This window comes from Eulemur rufifrons, chromosome 20 (assembly GCF_041146395.1).
Source record: "Eulemur rufifrons isolate Redbay chromosome 20, OSU_ERuf_1, whole genome shotgun sequence".
NCBI lineage: Eukaryota > Metazoa > Chordata > Mammalia > Primates > Lemuridae > Eulemur > Eulemur rufifrons.
The window spans coordinates 35,307,408-35,333,014 of NC_091002.1; the positions used below are offsets into that span (position 1 = coordinate 35,307,408).

Sequence of the window (25,607 nt, forward strand, 5' to 3'; positions counted from 1 at the left end):
TGAGAAATTTCCACCTCCCCGAGAATCTGGAAGACAGGGGTTTTAAGAGTAGTTTGACAGGCAAAGGATTAGGCAATTCGGTTTGTTAATTGGGGCAAAATTATAGGGATGTAGAAATCATCTTCTTGTATTGCTCTAGTCCCTGGGGTCACAATTGCAGTTGAGTCAGTTTCTTGGTATGGGCCACTAGTCTAGGTGGGCCAGTTCATCCACTGAAATGCAGGCCCTGGAAGATATCTTAAACACTACCTTTAGGTTTCGAAAAGGTGATATTATCTACGGAGAAAATGAAGAATTTTTATGGATGCCAGCTATGGGGAGAAGGTAAGAATCTTTATGACCACAAGCTGCGGTGGCTCTGGAGTGGCAATTACAGGGGGACAGTAATCAATTATTATCATTCTTTTTAGCTAGGCCTGTGCATTATTTTTTGCGAGGCTCTTACCACAGTTATCAGCTTGCACCCCGTTATTGAAGGGTGGTTTCAGTGCCAGTTCCTCTCAGACCAAATTATTATAGATTCTGATTAATGAGATTCTATTTCATTTCCCTCAAGCCTCTTTATTTTCCTTTAAGAGTATTTGTAAGGAGAAGGGAACTCTCAGAGGGATGGTTTGGGAGTAAGAAAATGAAAGTGTGTCTTGGTTTCTGAAAGCCTTTCGACGATTTCCTGAGGCCTAGTAGAGTTCTGACAAGGTAATTGCCCTTCTCGTGCCAGTGATAGAAATTACAGCACAGACAAATTTCAACTAGCAGGGATATTTCTGCAAGTGTAAAATTTGGCCCTGTAGGTTCAACAAAGCCAAAACCAAGCATGATTCAACAAGGTGTGGCAATAATTTTACATAAGTGTAATACCTGCCAGCAAGGTGATACCTGGGATGATCAAAAAATGTTGAAGTTCTTAGAATTTCAGAATTTGTAGATCATCTACCACCTTCCCTCCCCACCACACGCAAGTACCATATGGTGAGAAACATGAAGCCCAGAGATTTTTAATGACTTGCCAATCAGTGTTCCCATAGTCTGTAGCTTGGGAAGTCAAGACTAGACATCAGTTCTCTCGAGTCCCACTGAAGAGCTGTTTGTACTACCCCATACTGCTCATAGCTAAGACCAGAAGCCACCTACATCAGAGGTCGCTAAACCACTCCACCTGCTGCCTGTTTTTTTATTGTCTGCATGTTAAAGAGTCGTTTTCACACTTATTTTAAATGTTTGGGAAAGTAAAGATAAGAATAATATTTTGTGACACGAGAATATTATATGAAATTCAAATTTCAGTGTACATAAATGATGCTTCATTGGAACACAGCCACACCTGTTCTTTTGTGTATTGACTGTGACCACTTTCCTTTTACAATGGCAGAATTGAATAGGTACAACAGGAACCATATGGCCTGCAAAGCCCAGACTATTTGTACTCTGGACCTCTATAAAAGTTTGCTGATCTAAACAAGTACTTGCCATCATAGTGATTTGGAGAGAAGAATCCTCTGGATTTAATAGCAATGGACCAGATTTCCAAATCCAGTGCCCATCAGCATACAACAAGCTTTAGTCTCCTTCATTTAGACTAAAAATCCTATTGCATCCAAATATATTAAGAATACAGGTTAACTTTCATTGACGCTGATACCTGTGTATATCTTTTAAGGCCACTGATATCAAATTGAGGGAGACCAAAGACATCATCAATATCTACCCCTAACCTGTCCCATTCAGATGATTATCTGGAGAAAAGGAGCACTGAGGATGGCAAAATAATGGCTCAGCGGAAATGTGTGAGGAGCTGTGGTTGCCAAGACAAACATCTATGATACTATCAACATCTGTGATACTATCATTAGTATCTATGGAAGTCATGGGATCTCACACTCAATCTCTGTACCTCAAGGGCTCTTTCCGTAATAGAGAAGATTGTTCCAGGAACATCTTCAGTTCAACTTAAGTGTTATAATCACCCTGTGGTAGTTAGTTGATCTCAGAAGACAAAATGACCAGTTTTGCCTGGGGAAGCTGAGAAAGGCATCAGAGAAAAGAGGACACATTAGATGGATTTCAAAGAATGAGTGGAGCTCCCACTAGGGCAAAAAGATCTATGTACAGAAAAGAGCACATACGTCAGGGAAGCCTAAAATAGTATTTCTCCCAATTCCTCTGGAAATTTCCAGGAGAAGTAACCAGAGGCCACTGGAGCTAGAACCAAGTTGCCTCATGCCCAAGTCAGTGGCCTTTTCACTGCCTGCTATTAGGACCATGTCCTTTGGGATGCAGTCTCTTTAGGTAAAAGCAAATTTGGCAAATGATTATGTGCCCCTGTTTAATCCTTAAATTTCAGTTTCTCTTTCTGCTCCAAAATATATCTTTGATAATACAAAGCTTGAAATGACAACGTAAACTTTTAACTTTTCCCCTAAATCTTGAGTAAGATTGACTCTGCTAAAACATGCATTTTACTGTTTTACTATGCCTTCTGACACCTTTGGGAAGAAAGACATTCTGGTTTGAGAAGAAAGGCCACCTGGAAAATGTGACCTCTGATTAAGGGCAAAGATCGGCCATCAGATGTCTTCTTCAACATTAAATGCAAAAAAAAAAAATCCTTGAACTGACGATTTAATACCTTCTAAAGTTTAAAACCTCACTGTTTTAGCACAGTAAGGAAGCTACTATATCAACTTAAATAAAATTGTGATATCACACTCTGTATAGTAAAATATGTTGACCCTTATGGTAAAATATGTTGACCCTTAGGTTGAAGGAGGCATGTTTATAATGGCCCTAAATATGCTAAAAATACTCCTCTAACTTAAATCTGAGCAACTGCTCCTACATTCTTTGGATGCAAATTACATCTCTCCACTTGTACATTTTTCTGTTCTGTTAAATGTACCATCTAGACAGCACTGCCCAATAAAAATATAATGCAAGACACATATAATGTTAAATTTTCCAATAGCCACATTTAAAAAGTGAAAAAAAGTAAAATTAATTTAATAATACATTTTATTCAAACTACTATATCCAAATTATTATTTAAACATGTAATTAGTACAAAAAAATCAGTGTACTATTTTACATTCTTTTTGTTGTTGTACTAAGCCTTCAAAATATGATACCTATTTTACACTTACAGCACACCTACATTCAGACACTAAATTTTCCATGGTTAATGTAAAATGTAATCCTATCAAAATAATAAATTTGTGTCTAGTAGAAAATATTATAGAGTGCTGTAGTTTTAGAAGTTAAATTAATTAAAATTGAATAGAATTAAAAATTCAGTTCCTCCACTGTACTGACCATATGTAGCTAGTGGCTACCATATTGGACTATGCTGATCTAGAAGTTCAAGTGATATCAAACAAAACATGTGAAGCATCAACATTTGCTGCCAGCAAGCATGAGGGGATTATGTTTAAGGAAAGGTCAGAGCTCAAGAATGTAAAAGGTGATAGAAAGGTAAGAACATAAACCTTGGATTTAAAGTAGATTATTTCTTTTGTTTTTTATCTGTGACCTCTTTAAGTTTCAATTTTCTCATCTGTAAAGTAATAATATCTGCATTGTTGGGTTCCTAAGATTCAATGAGATAACCTAAATAGCAGGCTTAGCACAATATCTAGTACATTCCAAAGATTCAGTAAATTATAACTAGTTTTATTTGTATCTATGGAAATCATAGGATCTGTTGGCATTTAGGTATAGGGAACCTCCGAGCAGGTTATAATTTAATTAATGACTTGTGGGATGTAGAGTAGGAAGAGAGAAGATTTGTGGTATTTTTTGGAAATTTCATTGCATTATAAAATACAGATAGAAAAGTGCACCACTCATAAGTATACAGCTCAATGGATTTTCACAAAGCAAACATACCTGTGTAACGAGCACCCAGATTCAGAAACAGAACAGTCACGAGAATCTCAAAACCTTTCTCATGCTCCTAACAAAAGTAACCACTATCTTGGCTTCTAACACTATAGATTTATTCATTTCGTCTGTTTGCAGACTTTATATAAATGGACTTACACAGCCTGTGCTCTTTCAGATGTCTGACTTCTTTCACTCACCAACATATTTGTGAGATTTATCCACGTTGTTGTGTGGAACGGTGGTTTGTTCTTTCTCAGTGCTGGTATAAATACCACACATTTTATTCATCCATTCTACAGTAGATGAACATTTGGCTTGTTTCTAGATCGGGGGAATGACAAATATTCCTGCTATGCACAGGCTTGTGCAGGTCTTTTGGTAATGTGTATGTACTGGAACTTGAGTTTTCATTTTGGTGATGTGTATGTACTGGAATCTGGGTTTTCAATATTGGGCTTGTTGAAAAGAGAAGGCTCACTCCTATAATTTCATGTGCAGGTACCTTGGATAAGCACCAGGAGTTGGAGGACCTTGTGGCTAAGTTCCTGAATGTAGAAGCAGCTATGGTCTTTGGGATGGGATTTGCCACTAACTCAATGAATATCCCTGCACTAGTTGGAAAGGTGAGAATTTGTTAACGTAATTGTCTTCTATTGTATCATTCCTAAGAATTATAACTCTGAGTGGGTCCTTGTTAGAAGTATGGCTGAGAAGGTCCTTTTTGTAGGAGAAACAAATTGGATATCTGGATTTTTCAATAAATGTGCTAGCGTAGTCCAGCAAATCTCTTCATCATGATATTACTGATTATATAATTGTAGCCCTAGATCATCTAGATGTGGGTCAAAATTCATCTTTGATGATATTTTAATGAAATCAATCAAATTTTTTGGCTCCTGAATCCCCATAAGCAATGTAGCAAATATTTATTAAGCATTTATTTAAAAAAAAACCATTTTTCCTATGTTATTCATTCATTATCCAATAAACCAGTTATTGAGAATCTACAATGTCCTAATATGAGGCAAGATACAGGACATACAAAGATGAACAAGACGTGTGCCTTGTAGATTTATGTAGTTTACAGTGTAAGAGGGGAAATAATACACTAAACAGGATGAATACCACAACAAAGGCATACACCTAGATGAGGAAGGACAAAAGAGTTGCCCCAACCTGTTCCTGAGAAGGTCTGCAAAGTCGGGGCAAAAAAATAGTGACATGAGAACAGAATTTTAACAGGTAAGAAAACTACTTCCTTAAGACAAAGAAATGGGAACAGCATGTGTAAAGTACATAGGTTTAGGGGAACTAGAACATAAGATAGTGCTTGAAGGAGAGACTAGAGATGAAGGCAGGTGACAAATTGCAAAAAGCCTTACAATATAAATTATTCCAGAGTTTCTGAAATTGTTTCTGAGAAGAATAGGAATTTTGGTTGGTTCCTTGTAAGTGACCAAGTGCAATAATCAAATTTATATTTTTTAAAAAATCTGACTCATGACAACTACATGAAATGTATGATCTTAGATTGAGTTCCGCATTGAAGAATATAGAAGGAAAGATAACATTGTTAAAAGGCAGTAAGACATTATTAGGACAATTGGGGAAATTTGAGGTTGAACTACATATTAGATGGAAAGTATCATATAAATATTGAACTTCTTGGATGTGATCATTGCCTTGTGATTTTTGTAGGTGAATGTCCTGTTCTTAGGAGATATACGATAAAGAATGTATAGATGAGGTGTGAGGTTTACAAATAACTCTCAAATGTTTTGACAGAAAAATTTTAAATATGCACATACATTTCTACAGTATAAAGATATGGGAAGTTTTTCTTGCTCTTGCCTCAAAAACTTAAACACATCATGTGTTAAATTACCAAAATATAAGGGAAAAAAAGACTCTGTGTGGCCACAGAAGAAAAATTTGTCTTCACGTTTTTGGTAAAATTAAACTGTTTTACAATTTAGAAATTTTTACATTAAAAACGAAAAATAACTTCAAACAGTTATTTGTATGCAGTAAGTTAGATTGTCTGTATCCACTTATCTCAGACTGAATCACCATCCATACATTCCCAAATTCTAAGTGTTTAACTGCAAAGCAGTGATGCTTCTATCTATGTGGGATGTTAATACAGCAGAGAAAGAATCAGAAAGCAAGAGCTTGAAATGTCCTGCACAAAAGACTCTCCCTTTGAGTAGGAATAACCAAATCCATCCCAAATATTAAATAATCCAGCATGGGATTGAAGACTCCCAGCAAGACCGTAACTCACCCCAAAATATATCGGTTTTCATCTCAAAGATCAATCCTTTAGACTCTACTTGGTACTTAACCAAGATCTTAGATGAACTTCTCTGCTGAAATCCATACATAAATGTTGCATTAAATATGTAAACTCTCAGTATGATTGCCATCTCCATCAGCTTAATTGCTATATAGGATTATATCCATATAGATGTCAGATTAAACTCTCGGCCTTTTAAAATTAGAGAGGGTTTCAGGAGCCTGTGTTATAGGTTTTCGAGTGTCTTCCTGTTCTCACAAGTTGTTTTTCCTTCATTTTCTTTATTGGCTTGTGTTTTGTGTGCTTGTTTTCTGCACAGGGATGCCTCATTTTAAGTGATGAGTTAAACCACACATCTCTTGTGCTTGGGGCCCGACTCTCGGGTGCAACCATAAGGATCTTCAAACACAACAGTGAGTATCAGTGTGTTTATTCAACGTGTACCAACTTGCTCCTAGAAACAAGTAAAGATTATTGATGGGACTTTGTTCTTGCTCTTCAAAACTGGCAATGTAGCCTCATGAAACAATTGTGTTTATGTTCACTACTGGCTTGTTAACCTCTGGTGACCTGGAACAAATGGTTGAATTGCATTAAACATCCAGATTGTTAAGTGTAACCCAAACACATTAATGTCACCGTTAGTGGTCTTGCAATATGGCCTCTGAAGACATGATTGATCTCTTAGGGCTGCCATTTAATTATCGGAAGTGTTATAACTCTTTCTTTTCTATAACTCTGTCTTGGAAAGTTTGAAGACGTAAGCTTTGTTTTATATTTAGGTATAAAGTGAGCTTGTTCCTTAGTATAATGCCTCCTTTCACTATGCCCACCCACAGAATGCTCAGATACCCACCCACCAAAACGTCATTGAAAGGTCCTTTCAGGCTCCGGGTCGTGTGGTTGGGTGGTGAGGAGGAGGCAGAAGGGTATTTTTTGTTTAGGGACTTGACAAGGCAGCATGGAAAGTATCAGGAAACATTTTGAAGGAGGTAGGGGGTAGGTGGACACCTGAGTTCTCTTGTCCAGCTCTGCCCCTGACCGTTGTGTCACTTTGTGTAAATCCTGTACCCGTTTTTGCATTTAGTTCCCTCATCTGTAAAATGAGGGTGTCAAACTGTACGATGTGTGAGGAACACCCCAGTTCAAAAGTTTTGATTCTAATTCATTATTGTGAGGAGGGAGGCAAGATGGCAGACGAGAAGCACCTCCAGCGAGAGCATCTCTGCAAGAAGGAGAAATTTTAGATGAAAGAGAAAAAAACAAACAGACAAACATAAATCAGATGAGGGTTGGAAGGAAGGGTGCCTGAACCTACAGGAGACTCCACAGGAAGAGGTTGTGGAGCAGAACTGGAAGGAGAAAGGCATAGGGCAGGGATTAAGCTCTATGAGAAAGGCTTGGAGACCAGCAAGAAGGATAGGTGGAGTGGTTAAAATTTCCCTCCCTTCCTCTCGGATTGCTGGTGGGCTCCCGAGCTGTTGGAGAGACCTTCAGACACCAGCCCAGAGACGGCTGCCGCCAGTGAGCAGAGAGCCTCTTGCAGACACGGCACCAGGCTCCCAGCTCCCTCAGGGCACCTCCAGCCCCATAGACCCCAGCCAGTCAGCAGGCACCATATTGCCTTTGTCCTCCCTGGGGGGCCTCAACTCCTCAGGATTCCTCTTACGAGACAATTTAACCACTATTTGGAGACACCCAGAGGGAATGGGGCTCAGACCTTTCCTTTTGGGCCCCTGCAGTGGACTGAGGGGTGCTCAGACTGTGAGCTCCCTACCCACCGGCCCTTCCTGGTGCTGCTTGCCCCGTGACTCCAGCAGAGTGGGGCAAATCCCAAGGCAGAGGGACATTGATCCAGCGTGGGCACCCCGTGGGTGACTTGGGACCAGCATTCTTCTGCCTGTCATGGTCAGGGATTGTTCTCTAGGGCCTGCAGGCCAGATCATCCCTTACACCCAGGTCTCCATCACATTGCCCGGGGGCACAGAGGGGATATTTGTGAATTAGTCTACTGAGGTATGTGTGCCTACAGGGGCAGATCAGAGTGGGTCCTAGCTGTGTTGTGCTCCAGAGGCAACCCTCCTCCCATTGGAAGGCCACACTCCCAGCTCAGGCTGGGATCTTGGGCAGGAAACCTCCGCCTGCATCCCAGTCATAGGAGCTCAGCTGGCTTGAGGTCCTGCCTGCTGGCAAGCAGAGGCCCTAGGAAAAACCACAGAATACGGGAGGGTGGAAAGGAGTGAGGCCTGCTCCAGACTGCCAGACTATGGGTCTCAGACAGCCCCGCCTCCACACCCATACTTTCTGGTTGAGTGGGGCCACTTCAGCCCCTCCCTGACAGTTTTGGCCAGAGGCAGGGAACAGACCTTTGACCCCTGCTAAAAGCATCTATGGAGCTTGAGGGCAGGCTCACCCAACCCAGCCCCACCCAGCCTCACTCCCCCACTGGCCCCTGCTAAGGTGGAGAATAAGGACACACTTGGAAGTCTCAGGGCCCCATGCACCACCTGAGGCACTAGGGTGCTTCTCCAAGGGAAGGAGAGCTGGTTACAGGACCCAGAAACAACACTGCAGCTTGTTCCTCCTGACAAGTGCGGCCTACTGACAGGGAGATCCTGCCACTGCATTTACTGACTCATCATACAGGGTGTGGTTGATTCCTGCCCACAAGCACCACCTACTGGCTCAGAGATTAAACTGGGCATGTCATTATCTAAACGAAAGTCCAAAGGAAGAAGTAACAGCTGCTCCAGATGGGAAGGAATCAGTGAAAGAACTCTGGAAGTATAGAGAATCAAACTGAAAGGACACCCCCAAAGGGGAACACCAGCTCTCTAGCAATGGATACCAGCCAAAAGCAGAACACTAATTCATTATTGTTATTGAAATCTCCCTTCTTTCTGTGTGTGGGCACATGTGTTTTCTCTTTCTTCCCTCCTGTCCCGTTTCTCTCCTGCCTTCACTTCCCCTTTGCTTTTCGCTGTTCCCCTTCCTTGCCTCTCCCCTCCATCCTCCAAGAAGATAACAAAGATTAAAATGAGGAGGAGACAGATGGAGAACTGAGGAAGAATCATTTCTGTTCTGTTCTACCCACCTCCTAGCAATCTCAAACCAAAGGACAATTGTCTTCTGGGGAGGAAACAAAGTACACGGGAGTGTTCTAAAGTGAACCTCCTCCTCTAACTTGCAGAGTTGTTCAAATGAAGAATCTACTGCTCTCACCAAGTGGGGTGAGGTCTGGCTATGCCTTACTGAACCTGTTTCAGCATCTGTGTGAAGATGAATGCTCTGGAGTGAAGTTCAGGGGCAGGCCCTCTGGAAGAACCAGACTATGGGCACCTCAGACTTATAGCTCAACTACTATGACATCTAGCTCAATGTCAATTCAAAATACATTGGCCTCATTTATTAATTTTGTATCAACACTCAATCTTGGCTTTAGTCTTTGATCAGCCAAGTTAAATTCCTCCAATTCTGTTGGATGTATTATTGACTGTCATATCTAGACTCAGATTATTTTGGCAGTGTTGGGAATTCATGTTTTGAGTCAACATTATTTATGGCTTCGAGAAATAAGTTTATTAAGAGACTACAAAAAATGCCTTTGGTGTTAGCCCAAGTGTACTGTGCCATTTTGATTCTTTACCATGACAGATGATTGCTGAACAAAGGCTCTGTCTACATGGGAAAGGTCAAAGGGGATAGTTGACAACTGTATTCAACTGTAGTTCTATCCACATATATGGTTAAATAGGATAATCTCAATTCTGGAGGGAGACATAGTCAGGTTGTTATCTATTTGGAACAAATGAATGGGATTACTGTCAATGTTAACCTCGCATTTCTTCACTTGATTCTACTGTGGTCAGTGGACTATGATGCTAGTTGCACAATAGAGGCATCTAGGGAACATCTGTAAAAGATTGATGACTGTGTCCACCTCCAGACCAACTGGATCCAAATATCTGGGTTGGAGCCAAGGCATCTGCATTTTTTTCAGAGCTCCCAATATGATTATGATGTATAATGAGACATATAAACCTAGGATCTTATTTTCTAACCTCCCTTAATCTAAGCTGTCCCTGAATCTTGCCAGTGTGCCCTGAGATATATCCCCAGATACAATGCCATATTAACTATCCTCACTCTTCCCCTCATTGCTCTTTTATACTCTTGATCTAAAGTTTGCAAATGGAGTAAAAAAATGCAAAGAAATTGTTCCAAGCCAAAATTTACTGAGGATTCATTGAACACCTGTTCTGATTCAGGCACTATGTTAGGTCTTTGGAGGACTATAAAAATTATAATGTAATATCTTAGCTATATGAGAGCATACAATCTGGTAGGAGAGGCAGATATGTATGCCAATAATTGTATAAAGTGAAAAGAGCCTTGGTGATCAAGCAGTGGTTCTGAATGCAGACTCTGGCCACTGTACCTTTTCACACCCACAAAAATAGCTAAAATCAAAAAGATGACAACACCAAATGTTAGCAAGGATATGCAAGCACTAGAACTCTCACTCATGGCAGAGGAATATAAAATGGTACAACTTCTTTGGGAAACTCTTTGGCAAAGTCTCACAAAACTACACATTCCCCTGTACCATGACCCAGAAACTCCACATCTAGATATTTACCCAATAGAAATGAAAATGTATGTTTGCAAAAAGGCCTGTACCAGAATATTCATAGCAGCTTTATTCATAATAGCTAAAAGCTGGAAATAACCCAAATGTCTGTCAACAGAAAAGTGGAAAATAATTGTGACTTACTCTTACAATAGGATACTACTCTACAATACAAACGGAACAGGCTGCTGCTATACATAACATGGCTGACTCTCAAAAAAATATTTTAATTATTTTGAGTGAAATAAACCAGGCACAAAAGAGTATATGTACTGTGTGAGTTCATTTTAGTAAATCTGAAAACAAAACTATTAATAATCTATGGTGATAAAAACTAGAGCAATGCTTGCCTCTGGTTTGGGAAGAGGGGATTGGTGAGAAGAAGCATAAAAGAACTTTCTGATATCTTGGTTGGAGTGATAGCTACATTCTTATTAAAATTCATTGAATTGCACCCTTAAGATCTGTACATTTCCCCATAAATAAATTTTGTCTAAAAATATAATTGTCATAATACAGCATATATAAAATTAAAACCATTGATTCAATATTTAAAAACAAAGTACAGCCTTTGACCCAAGCAGTTGTGTCCTCATTCTATGGGTTATTAGCCTGTGGTCCTAGACAAATTACTTAGCCTTCTGGATCTCAATTTCCTTGTCCACAAAATGAGGATGATTATGATAGCTAATTCATACTATTATTGGAGGAGGCATATAAAGTGCTTAGCACAATGCCTGACAATGGAAACCATTGTATTATTTATAGCTGCCATGTTACTATTATCATTGTCCTCATAATTGTCATCAACAATGTCACTAGGGATAGTAGAAAACATTATGATATCCCAGAAGAGTGAAGAGGTCATTTCACCCTTGGGATTGCATAAAATGGATGATATTTGCAGTAGAAGGATTAAAAAAATTCTAATTAGGGAAGAGGAACAGGATGTTTCAAATAGAATAATCTGGAGTGTACAGAGAGCAGCAAGACTTCCAGCATGGCCTGAGTGTGGGGCTGAACTACTGGAGAAAAGGCTGAAAAATAAGGCCTTGGTCAGTTAATGTAGTGCCAACAGGATGTGTATACAATCTAAGAAGGTATATACTTCAAGAAGAAACAAAATGTGCCTGGGAGTTCTGCTTCGTGCCCTGCTGTTCCCAGGATGACCTGGTTCTTCTCAGAACATTTACTTGCCTTCCCATATGCCCAGTGGAGATGGAAACAGGGATACAAGCTTTGAGTTAATTTAATCAGCATTTGATAGAAAAACAATACTTAAAGATTGCAAAGGTTGTCTATCCCCAAAGCAGTGTCTCTTACAGTTTTTCTCTATCCTGCATTTGTTATGTTTGGAATGCAGCCTAAATTCTACCATTCACTAGTCTTCCCTTGGAGGTTCTGTTGAGATGATTGATAGATGGTTTAGATTAAAGGATACTAAATCTGTGACAGTTAAGTGCAATGCCTTGTCCTAGACTAGATTCTGAAAGGGCTGGGAAAATGCTATAAAGGAAATTACTGGGCCAATTCACAAAATTGGAAGATGGCTGTAGATTAGATAATAGTAGATAAGAGTAGTGTATCAGTGTTAAGTGGATAACTATACTCTAGTTCAGGTATAGACAATGTATGGCCTATGTGCTAAGAATACTTTTTACATTTTTAAAGGACCATATAAAGAACAAAGAAGAATATGCAAGTAAGAACATATGTGACGCACAAAGCCTAAAATGTTACTTTTTGCCTCTTTATAGGAAAAGTTTGCTGCCTCTAGCTGTAGTCCAATCAGGGAATAAATACCCTTATTCTTAGGGAAGACACACTGAATTATTTAAGGGTAAAGGTTATGATATATACAACTTAGTCGCAATTCAGAAAAAAACTGTTACACACACATACACATAGACAGACACACACAGCTATAGATATATAGGGATAAGAAGATAAAGCAAGTGGGAAAAAGTGTTAATAGAGGAATCTGGATACAAGTATTTGGGTGTTCTTTACGGTATTCTTATTCTTACAATTTTCTTGTTAAGTTTGAAATTATTTGCAAATAAAATTTCTTTTCAACTCCTTAATTCTTTGCTGAAATTATAATTCGAGTTAAATTTTATCTTCCAATTTTTACAAAGCTCTTAAACATTCAGTAATTTATTCCTCATGCTTTCCCTTTGTACTCTTGTAAAACGGATAATCGTTATTATCTATACCTTAATAATAAGAGTTAGCTGTACTTGTTTTATACCCACAGCTAGCACTTACTGAGAATTCACTCGTGCCAGATGCTGAGCTAATAGCCTTCTCCTATTTACTTATTTAGCCCTGAGGGAAATCCCATGAGGTAGGAAATAGTTTACAAATGAGGAGATTCAGGCTTAAAGGTATTAAGCAACTTGTCCAAGATCATACAACTGCTCAATGGTAAAGCTTGGAATCATCTGTATAAATGCTGCCCTTCCCAACTAATTGAGAATTGTGGGCAGCTAGGTCAGGGTCTACTATCTAATTCATGGGATTCTATTACGTATGAGCTGCTGTTGCTCTTTAGTTTTCTATGTTAGGCAGAATAATAGCACCCCTCCCCCCAAAAATGTTCATGCCTTAATGCCCACAATCTGTGAACGTCATATTATCTTGCAAACGAAATTCAGGTTGCAGATGGAATTCAGGTTGCTAAATAGCTAACCTTAAAAAGATTATCTACATGGATCCAGTGCAATCATAAGGCTTCTTACATGTGGAAAAGAGAAGCAAAATGCAAGAGTAATGCAATGTAAGAAAGATTTAAATGGCCATTGCTGGCTTTGAAGATGGAAGAAGGCCATGAGCTAAGGAATGCCAGGAGTCCACAGAAGCTGGAAAAAGCATGTAAGAATACAAGGAAATGTATTCTCCCCCTGGAGCTTCCAGAAAGAAACACAGCCCTGCCAACACCTTGATTTTAGCCCACTCAGACCCATTTTAGACTTCTGACCTCTAGAACTGTAAGATAATCAGTTTGTGTTATTTCAAAGTCACTAAGTTTATGCTAATTTCTTATAGCAGCAATAGGAAACTAAAACACTTTCATTCTCAGGTACACAAAGCCCTTGTTCCCATTCAGCTACCTGTTTAATGCCCCTTTGAAACATGATCACACTCTCCCTGCTATTGTATTTACGTCACAAAAGCAGCCCCCTTGAGAGGAGGGTTATTTCCAGGGTCCTCTGAGTGACTTCTTTCTTGAGAGGTGAGGGCAGTAAGAATGTGAATGGAGAAGGAAAGAATTAAATGGCGTTGTAACATGTAGAGCATTGGTTGCTGCTGGCTCTCTCCCTGCTCTGCCATTCCCAGGATAATAACAGTGCTCTAGTACACAACGATGCCTCACTCCTTGATAGACGTCCGCATAGATTGGATTGATAATATGGAGATGGTTTAGGATCTGCAGATGTCAACTTGCCTTTGTGTGTGTGCATGACACGTACAACCAGTCCAGATAGAAGCTATTAACTTGCGATACAGGTTCTTAAGAATGGCCTCCTATACTGGAATGTTCTTAAACATCAGGATTATGGGACTTCTTGTAACTCTAAACTTGTTCTTCTCTCCTGGACTGTCCTCTGCCTCATGTTCTCTCCTTAGACCTTAATACTCCTCTGCCTGTTCGAGGAGAAGAGATACTATTTTTATGTAGTACCTGTCGATATCCTTTGTAATTTAGGGCAACTATAAATTAATCAGAATTCTCCCCTGAATTTTTGAATTCTGTATACGAAAAATATACCTAAGGTATATTTACCTCTTCAGAACATCATAATAAACACCAAAAGACTACTTCCTAAAAAAAAACTGTAAAGGATTCAGAAGTGCATTGATAGTGATGCTACATTCAAAACTGGGTACCAGAATCTTTTATCACCATAGTTGAGTTCTCCCTGGGTAGTAAATGTGGACAATAACCAAGTCATAACTACTAGGTCCCCTATTCAGCATTCACTAGTGTTGAACCTTTAACATAATTAGTTCCGATAATTTTACCAACAACCCAGATACATAGTTCTCCTTATTATCTTCACTTTATTACAGAGAAGACTAATCCTCAAAGTGATTAAATGATCTGCTCAAGGTCATGCAGATGATAAATAGCACAGGTCAAAAACCAAAGCCAAGTCTGTCGCTTTTGTCTTGGTTTGTTTCTGCCAGGAGCAGACCCGAGACAAGGATGTAAGTACAAGTCACTTACGTAGGAAGGGATCCCAGGAAGCACGAGCAAGTGAGCAGGGAACAGGGACAGAGAAGGGGAAGCAACCCATAGAGGGTACGTTGTCCAGGACGTTACCACTGTGGACAACTGGACCTCACTTCTACTAGGAAACTGTGGTGCCAGTGTAGACACCGCAGTGCCATCCCACCTGTGGGGTTCGGGAGCTGCAAGTAAGTATTTATCCACCAGTTCCCATTTGTGATTGATTCAGAGCTGCTCCCTACTCAGGCAGCCCTACTAGGGCTGCTCCCACAGCCAGAAAAAGACTCTTGGACAAAGAGTGGCCTGTGTTTGACATAAGGAGCTGGGCTGAGGGCTACGGGCAGGATATGCACAACATTTGTTAACACTGTTAACCACAAGCTGAGTCCAGCTACTGCTGGGCCATATGGAGGACCCAGAAAGGTGTGGCACCTTATGTAAAAATCAATCCACTGCAATGGCTAATGGAGCCCTATCTTGTTAGTAGCTTGAATTTCAACTCAGAATGCTGAAGTTTGGTCTCTGCATTCTTGCTGGCTACGTATTAAGAATTCCTTGCAGTTTCTACTGTAGGCAGCTTCAGTGAAATAGCCAACCCAGAGGTAGCCTTTGTGGCTCACTGGGTGACAAAAAACAGATTCTCCAGCCATTTCACAGCCTCAGCTACTGAGTCAGCTCCAGCCAGGGACCAACAAGTTTGTTCTCCACTGTGACCCCGGTGCATTTTGAGGAAATGAGCAAGAGCCCCTGTGGGGCGCTTGTATCCCTTTGGTAAACACATTCTCTTCTCGGAGCTGGGTGTATTAACACCTTGAGTATAACAAGACCTCAAACCCTGGGTAAATTTTAACTCTCTAGAAAGGTCTTCATCTTCTTTCAAATGGGGGAAATCGGGACTAAGTTAACTTTTCCTTGAATCTGCTCTCATTGCTGGTAGTGGCATATGATCTAGACTTCAGAACAATAGTTCTCAAGCTTTAATATATACACAAGGCACCTGGGGGTCTTGTTAAAATGCAGACACTGATTCAGCGGGTCTGGGGAGGGCCTGAGATTCTGCATCCTGACCAGCTCCAGGGTGCTTCTGCTGCTGCTCTGCGAGGCCACACTTGGAGCAGCCGGGCTGTAGGCAACCTCAGTTCTCCAGTGAGTCACAAAGAGTTTCCTAAGCTAGTTTGGAGAGAAGCATACTCTGCAGCTAGGAGCGTTCCAATGAGGTCAGAGGTCCAGGCAGGCCAAGAATTTGGAGTGGTTTAAAAAAAAAAAAAGTGGAAAGGAAGAGCCAAAGTTCTACCTAGCAGCAATGAAACGCCAAAAGGAGGAAGAACAAAGAATCCAGTGTTTTCTGAAAACAGTGTTTGAGGGCTGCCTCATCTGCAGAACAAGGGCTCCTGAGGCCATTTGAATGGAAGGTCAAACCAACGAGCATCACCTAGACCAGCAGCCCCCAACCTTTTTTACACCATGGACCAGTTGCAGGGAAGACAGTTTTTCCATGGGAGGGGGATGGTTTAGGATGATTCAAGCACATTTCATTTATTGTGCAGTCAATCCTCTCTGCTAATGATAATCTGTATTTGCAGCCACTCCCCAGCGCTAGCATCGCCGCCTCAGCTCCACCCCAGATCGTCAGGCATTAGATTCTCACAAGGGACGCACAACCTAGATCCCTCGCATGCACATATGCAGTTTACAGTAGGGTTCGCACTATTATGAGAATCTAATGCCGCTACTGGTCTGACAGGAGGCGGAGCTTATGCACTGATGCGAGCAATGGGAGGTGCTGTAAATACAGATGAAGTGTGGCTTGCCTGCTGCTCACCTCCTGCTGTACGGATGCCAGGGATTGGGGACCACAGGCTTAGACTACTTTGTAAGCCACCACCCTTTTGATTTCAAGGTCCAACTTGGGCTCCTAAACCAGGTTGTTTAATAATACAGTGATTGCCTCCCTATCTTTTAACCATAGTTGACAATATTGAGCCCTTACTATAATGAGCCTTTTGTATGCACTAACTCATTTTAGCCTCACAACTATACAAGGAAGCACCTGCTACTATTATCCCCTTTTACAGATGAAAAAACAGAGGCATAAAGGGAAGTGACTTCCTTAGAGACCTAAAGCTAGTAAGAGTCCGAGATGGAATTATTTAAACCTAGGAAGTTTGACTCCAGAGTCCCCGTTTTTAAGCACGATGTACTTTTACCTCCTTTCCTAGCCTTTTCCACACTCTGCTTCCCCCAGATGGTACAGTGATGCGTGCAATACTTCGTAGCCTGCATCTCCCATACATCTGTATGGTTTTGGTTAGGTGGATGCAGCCAGCACCCACCTTGCTGAAACTCTGACCACGGGGCTCCCACACGGTTCCCTGACTTGGGTCTCACCTTCCTGTACTGACCCCACTCACTCAGGGAATCCCGTCTCAGTAGTTTGTCTTGTTCCACAGGCTCCTCCCTGAGGATCAGAGTCCCACATGCTGCCTCTGGCCCAGAGCCTGAGTGCATGGGACACCCCGTCCCCATGTTCTAGGCTGCCTGTCCTGTATCTCATGTCTCCAAGATCAGAAGTTGTTGCTATGACCATACACATACCCTCAGGGTAGGCAGGCCCTGCCCTCGCACCTACTTTACCCTCAAACTCCTCTGCTCCCAGCTGTGCTTTGCACTCTTCTGAGAAGATCACCTTGTTGCTTTGACTTGCCAGAGGCCATGTTGACCTGCCAAAGGCCATGCAGCACCTGCCCACGTATTTACAGAGCCATCAAGAAAACTTGAACCCGAGCTTTTGCCAAATCTGCTATATTAAACTTAAAGGCACCAAATTTTCAGTGCACCAAAAATGCCCTCAGTCATCTTGTGGGGGAAGATACCCCATCAGTGTGACTTTCAGAAAAATCATTGTTTTTCTTGCCAAAGTTGGCCATTATGATTTTGTTTTCCCCTAAATGCTAAACAAAGGGGCAGTCCTCCCCACCACCAACTTAAAAGTCAGAATAATTTCTTCATCATCGTTCACAGTTATTTAAGTACCTTCTGCTAACTATTTCATATTTGGGCTGAATCTTGAAAGAAGAAACTGGGTATTCGAAGGAACAAGAGGAGCGGGGATAAAGATGGAGAGGAAGGAATGAGAAACAGTAAACAGCAGCATTCATTCATCATCCACGCATCTTTTCATTTATAAAATATCTGCGTGCCTACCGTAGGCAGACATGAAAATATTTTTAGTGAGCAGCCCATGGAGTAAGGAACCACAGGAGGTCTCTAACTGCAGCTGGAGGTGGGTTTTGTGAAGCCTTGAATGACAAAGGAAGCACGTGGAAAGTGGAGGCAGCCAGTCCAGCCCCGATCTCCTCTTCCCGTCCCTGGAAGCAGAAGACAGGGAGGCCCTGAGAAATGAGTAGTGAGGGAAGATCTCACATTAAATCTAGGCCTTCAGCAAAAGGATGGTTGCACAAGAGAAGAGCAAGGAGGAACATGTGGCAGAAGAAACACTGCTGTCACTCTACAGTGAAATGAGAACAAAGCTACATGTCTGCTACTTGTCTCCAGGAAGACATTCTTTGAACTATACCCAGCCCACCTTCTGGGAGGATTCTGGCCCCCTTGTGTCCTTGTGCCTTCTTTTCACAAGACTGTTTCTGTACCTTTCCTGGATCCAGGAAGTCTGCTGATATTATTAGGACTTGGAAATTAAGGACAGGCACAGATTCAGACTCACCAAGAGTATTTGTCACCTAAGCCTGATTATAGGTTTTCACATATAGTTGGATTATTCCAGGTATTTAGCAATTCAGTAATCCAGTTTACCATGTTTGTGAAAGACTAGGACTACTTTGAACCAGCCAGCAGAACGTGGCATCCATGCTTTCGTTTCAGACAGCTTAAATATCCATAACCACCAAACCAGTTTGATTCTCTCAGGCGCCCACAGAGCAAAAGAAACCTCCTCAGTGAGTCAGACTTTGTGGTGAATAATGTCTAAGCCATCGTCGATGTTCAGATTGTGGTAATTATGAGTCCATGGTATGTCATTACGCTCTTACAACCACTTTGTACAATAGCGCTGTGTATGGGTGCCTAGATGGCATCAAATTTATTCTTTTATTTTAATTTCCATATTTTCAGAATTTTCTTACAAAACCAATAAGATCAGGTGTGTTGGGGGAGGGGAGGATTTTTTTTTTTCTACAAAGCCTCTGGCATCTGAAAAAAACAAAAACCTAATTGTTCTCCCTTACTTCTCAGAGGGTCATGAGGATTAATATAATGCAAGTGTAAGTGCTTTAATAAGCATCATTATTAAAAAATCCCTTGCAGATGTTAGCATGCAGCTTGCTGAAACAGTATACTCCCATAAGGCCTACAGAAACATAAATCACAATCCCCTGAATCCTACAGGTTTGTAACCCACATGCTGTAACCTTGGAGAGCTAGACCCAGAGAACCAGGAAGGAAAGTACCAGAGACTAACATGGGTCCAGAATCCACGCTAAGTGAAGTCATCCCTTTCCCTGTCTAGTTTCTAGGTTTCTAAGAAGTCAGTGAATTCTTCCTTTGCAGGGGAAAAATGGCTAATTGATTTTCCCTCTGCTCAAGGATTGCAGTGTATGGACCTTAGAGTTGTGAACTTCACCCAAAGCCTCTCCCCATGGAACTCTCCATTCAGATCAAACACACTGAGGTCCCCGACTTCGAAGAGACTGAGATTCCTCTTGCTTCCTTGTGCAAAATGCATAAAATACACAAAACACATCATGGCACCTAAAGGGTTGATTTCATGTCCTGCTTGTTATTAAAAGAATGGAGAGAAACTTTTCTTTAGGACTAGTGGTGTTCATTTGAAAACTAATCCTGGACCAACCCTGTAGCATGCATGTGATCTTTTCTGAAGCAAAAAGAATACATAGCCTCTAGATTTACAGGTTTTTCCAAATTTTAGAATATTCATTTTATAATAACTGCTAGTTCACTTTGGTTTGTTTTTATTCCTACGGCATTGGAGCCACACTCATCGTGTGTCATTTCCGTGCAAAAATTTATAAATTCCAAGTCCCAGAAGGGAAAGCATTCTTTAAACAAGAATACTTTTGTTCATCATCTCTTTATTCCATTCAGAGGCTAACAGGACTATGATTAGAGAAAAGAAAGACGGGTTCCCCCAATCACAAGCAAGTCAAATGTTGCTTCAACATTTGGGGAACTCAACCCAAAACAAAAGTGAAAACAAGATATCCATAAATACAAATGAAAGTTTCTTATCCCTGAACATTTCAAAACGAGAAAGCTGCTTTTTGTTTCCTTGGGTGCCATCTAGTGGTTAACGATGTGGTGCCCTTACCTGCCTTTAAAACAAAACACAGTTAATTTTAAAAATATGATTTTTTGTGTGTGTGTGAGAAAGAATTTTTATTTTTTTTAATTTTTTTATTTTTTATTTTTTTTTATTTCATCTTATTGTTATGGGGGATACAGAATTGCAGGTTACATACGTTGCCCATGTACTGCCTTAATCTCCTGATTGCAGACATGAGGCAGTTATCCTCTCTAATCATTCTTATTTAGATCTAAAAGTGGCATTTCCTTTCCTGTCTTTCGGTCTATGACATTCTTTCTCCATGAAAAGAAAATTGATTCAAATATCCAATATTGATGTAGCGCTAATGCTGTGTACTAGAACTAGGGCTAGAAGGAGGAAGAAGATGAGGTCTCTGCCTTCAGTGGCAGGAGAGACAGGGAGGCAAATAATGAGTAACATGATGAGTCTTGAGGGACACCAAGGAGGAAGCCTTGAACTCTGGTCTGTATCATTGACCAGAAGAGTTTGAGTTGAGACTGGTGTGATGAGTGGGAGATCTCTAGTCAGACAAGAGGAAAAAGTGCGTAGGAGAGTTGGAAGCTGTGTGTTGGGGAAGGCTGAGAAACTATGTCAGATAGGCAGAGGCTAGATCAAGAAGGGCCATTTGAGGTTGTATTAGGTAACTATCGTAAGAACAAGCAACCTCAAAACCTCGGTAGCATGCAACAATCAGCACTTATTTCTCACTCAGGACTGCAGGTGGGCTGGGGTAACCGTGCCCTACGTGCCTTTCGTCCTCTCCTGGGGCCATCTTGGGACCAGCGGGTAGCCTGGGCATGTTCTTTTCCTGTCACTAGCAGAAGCACAAGAGAAAGAGTAGAAATATGTAAGGCCTCTTCAGACCTAGGTTTGGAGCTGGGAAACCATCTCTTCTCTGCATCCTGTTAGCCAAGCTTGTCACTGGCTGAACTCAAGTCAAGAGCCAGGGAAATGTCCTCCACTTCTTTAGTGGGACAAACCGCAAAGTCACATAGCAAAGGACTCGAATGGGAAGGGAGGAGGTGGAAAATGAGGCTAATAATGTAATCTGCCACAAGTTCCATCCTGGAAATGTATTTGAGGGACTCTTAGATTTGTCTAAAAAGTGGCCGGAAAAACATTGTGTAGCTCAAAATAGAGATCTGGCTTTGTTATGGATTTGGGGGTTCAAAGACCCCAAACATGCAAACTCCTGGGCCCCATCCCATATGAACTGATTCAGAATCTCTGATTAGAAAGATCAGGAGTCTGCCTTTGAGCTAGTTAGTGTCCCAGATGTGATTCCTATTTACACTGAAGGTTGAGGATCACTGGTAAATAAATGGCAAACCCCTCTGCACCTTGGTTTCCTGAGCCATGAAACGGAGATAACACTAGTCCCTCCTCCAGCGGGTTCTTGTGAGTACTAAATGAGCTATGTCAGAGAACAGGCTTAGAAGGGTGCGTGGCACACAGATAGGGCTCAATAATTATGAGCTATTATTCATATATCCATAGGTTTCCAAATATTTTGCAAAAGAGCACTACTAACTGTCCACTGCCTTAAAGTTTTGAAATGTCTGAGGTAGGAGGATGTCAAAAACCAAGTCCCAAAGCGTAGGAAGTGAGAGCCGTGCAAACTCAGCTAAATTCTAACACACGTACATCTAAACAATTGGCAAGGGGTAGTTAATTGTATCTCTCAGAGTTCATTTTAACCTGGCAACAAAGTTTAACCTAAGCGATGCATTTGCTGTAGAATTTCAATCTAAGGCAGGAGGGGAGAGATTTGTAACACTCCGGAAACCATGCACCTCTGGTGTGGGTTTGCTGGGCCTAGTTGCGCAAACCTGGCTATTCATCTTGTCGTAGTTAAGTTTTACTGAAAAATAGACCTCTGCCTCTCTCTCCCTAGGTGTTCTCTGATTCTGACTTTGCTGTCTGGACGTTTAGGTCTGCAGACCTACAAAATCTGATGTCTCCTTGAGAAAGAAAATGGGGGAGGAAAAGAAAAACCCTCTCATGACTCAATTTCTTTTTTGATATTATTTAAAGATGCACAAAGCCTAGAGAAACTCCTGAGAGATGCTGTCATCTATGGCCAGCCTCGAACCCGCAGAGCTTGGAAAAAAATTCTTATCCTAGTGGAAGGTATCTACAGGTATGTAAGTAACAGAAGGTATTTTAACACTGTGAGGCCTGCAGCAGGCTGACCAGTGGGGGAAGGCTGATCTTTCCTAGCTAAATGGAGAAATGAGTTAGATATGAGTATTACAGAGAGATCTGAGACAGAGCCAGTGGAGGCTGTCAGACCTTGGGTCACCTGTACGTTCAATGACTCCATGCATTCGGTAGAGCACCTTGGAACCTGGCATGCTTGTGAAGGCTTCCCCAGAAATATCCTCACACGGCATTGCTAACTTGCATTGATTCTTCCACTACCTTTGGCTGCCTCACAGTTTCAAAGGCCTTTTGCAGCTGGGTTATTCAACATTAGAATGCCCCTTGCCTATATGACTGTAATAGATGCTGCCGATGGACAGCCCAGGTGCCCCTACCTGGACAGTGCACCCAAACCCAGCAGTTGCTGAATCCAGCCATTGATTGGCATTAGAATGCAGAAGGCCTGCCTATTTTCTTCAAGTTAGGACTAACCCAGAGTGCCATTCTTGCTCCAGAGCTGGGGCCTGGGGGTGGAATGATCTTAGCATCTGAAGATGTGCTCAGGCCTGAGTTTTCGTCTAAGCTGAGCAGAGGAAACACCCACTAAGCCATTCAGAGCTGCACTTTTATATTGAAGGTTGTAATTGAATATGCTGCGTTCTCTGTCTTCATTTATTATCGTTAGTTACTGAAATGGAAATTGTGTCCAAGTATTTATTCTGTTGGATGCCTTCATCCATAAACCAAAGAAATATCTCAGAGCGCCCACTCCTAAATCAATTCTCCGACAAGCCTGATGTTAGAGGAATTGAGGGAGATATTTGCTGTGAGATCATGCTAGAAAAGTGAAAAACATTAAAAGGAAGCAAGTAAGGGTTGTTTAAATTCCCAAGGAGGAGGAATGGGGCTGCAAAAGAGACTTGAAGAGAGACGTAGAATTTCTTTCAGCCCATTAATTTGATCAATTGCTGAGTACACACCGTTTCTGCTACATGAATGAATAAATAACAAGCAATAGCAGGAGTGTGCCTCCATCCCTTTTGGAAAAAGAGGTGCATTATCCTAAATTTAAAATAATAAGCATGGTATTTTATATATATATATATATATATATATATATATAAACTCCAATACTTATGGCCCAGCAGCCAGTGGTCTGGGTATTCCCAGTGCTACTATAGGGTTGCAAAGTTGGCATTTCCAGTTTCTGATAGCCCACTTACTGCATCACTTGTCAGTACTTCCTATAGTCAGCCCGAAAAGTAGGTCCTGTTTATGATGTCTTTGAGGTCACTCTAGATCAGTGGTTCTCTGGGGTGCTCTTGCTCCTGCCCCTAATCCAAGCACACTTGCCAATTTCCAGTCGCCACAACTGCAGTAGGGTATGACTAACCTCTAGTGGGCAGAGGCCAGGGATGTTGATGCACAGGACAGCCCTCCCACAACAAAGAATTATCTAGCTTAAAATGTCAACAGTGCCAAGGTTGAGAAACCCTGTTCTAGAATAATCGCTAGGTCTAAATTTGCTACTTCTAAGAAATAAGCTCATATTGACTGTGGATTGTGGTAACATCAAGCATGGATCTTTCTCCATGTGTGATCTGTGCCAGCTGCCAGCCTGGGAGGGAAGCAAACAGTCTTTATCTAAACACCTGTCATTCAGGCCTGGACTAGTGGGAGGACAGATCAGCTGAGGGAGAGCAGACTGGGCATCTCCTTTAACCAGAGTAAACAGAACCCAACTGCAAATAAACAGAACTCGGCTCCTCTAAAGGAAACTTAGGATTTAAACTCTTTGATCATGGCTAAAATGTAAGTGGACCACCAGCATTTTACTGGCAAATATTTCCAACACCTACACAGAGAAACCACTCCAGCAGCAGGACTTGTTAATGCTATGCCAGGCCTGCATCCCACCATAACAAAAGGACAAGGGAGCCAGGTGTGGACTCTGGGCTCCAAGCCAGTATGACTCCAAACCACAATTTAGGTTGCACTGGCATTAGTGACTGCTCTGTTATCTACTGCCATGTAACAAACCACCTCAAAGCATAGTGGTGTACACGGCAATGATTTATTATTTCCTGTGCTACTGTGGGTTGTCTGGAACAACTGGGAAGTTCTGATCCACATGGTGTTGAGTGGAGCTCATTGATGGGACTGCATTCAGCTGAGAGTTTGGCTGGGGCAGGAACATCCAAGGTAACCTCATTCACACATCTGGCTCTTAGTACTGGCTCTCACCTGAGGGGCCTTGGTCTCTTCCTCTTGGCCTTCTCTCTATATAGTCTCTGCTCATTTAACAGTCTAGTCAGAACTTCCTTACAACATGGTGTTGGCTTCCAACAGAGCAAAAGTGTAAGCTCCTAGTGTTTTAAGGGCCAGGCCTAGGACTGATACAGCATCACTTCTGCCCCTCCTATTAGCCAAAGCACATCATGAGGCCACCCAGATTCAGAAGAATGTTACGTAGACACTGTCTCTTAATGGGAGGATCAGCTTGTGTACATGAGGATGGGAGGGACTTGCAGGGAGCCATCTTTGGAGGCAATCTACTGCAACGGCTTAGCCAACCTGGCATCGATAAAGAGCCAAGTCTCCACTTTCCATGAACTTGACTTGACAAAGGGTTCTTTTTATCTCACCCACACAGGAATCTTATCTTTAAATGAGACCATGACTTAAAAGGCCTTGTTCATAAATAGGAGACAGGGCACCTCTTCAACAGGTATCAGTAGCTCTTGGGGCCTTAATTTCCTCATCTATAAAATAAGGCTAGCATAGAGGGAAGTTCAAGAGCCCTAAACCTCAAAGTAAAAGCCTTCATATCAGTGTTATCATTTGTGACTATCACCGGAAGATGGGATTATTTCCCACAAGTTTTTCCAAAGGGTCAGGGTTAGGAAAGTGAAATTAATACTGAATAAATGTACTTCCACTTTTTAGAGGTATGTTAGGGACACATACCTGTTGATAGCCTCCTTTAAATTTTAACTCCCAGACTTCTTTTCCGTTACTTCCGATCTGCCACCATGGGAAAAGTACTTCCACCATAGAGCCCACAGATACCAATTTTCTCGTAACTCCA

General features: G+C 41.5%; 1 protein-coding gene across 1 annotated transcript in view; it reads left to right on the top strand.

Moving 5' to 3' along the window:
- The window catches only part of SPTLC3 (serine palmitoyltransferase long chain base subunit 3), a 132,035-nt gene that overhangs the window by 58,075 nt on the left and 48,353 nt on the right, over nt 1-25,607 (top strand). The window contains exons 5-7 of the mRNA XM_069495936.1: nt 4,375-4,499; nt 6,492-6,585; nt 22,412-22,517. Coding sequence (XP_069352037.1) covers nt 4,375-4,499; nt 6,492-6,585; nt 22,412-22,517 — 325 coding nt within the window. The remainder of the gene's footprint in view (nt 1-4,374; nt 4,500-6,491; nt 6,586-22,411; nt 22,518-25,607) is intronic.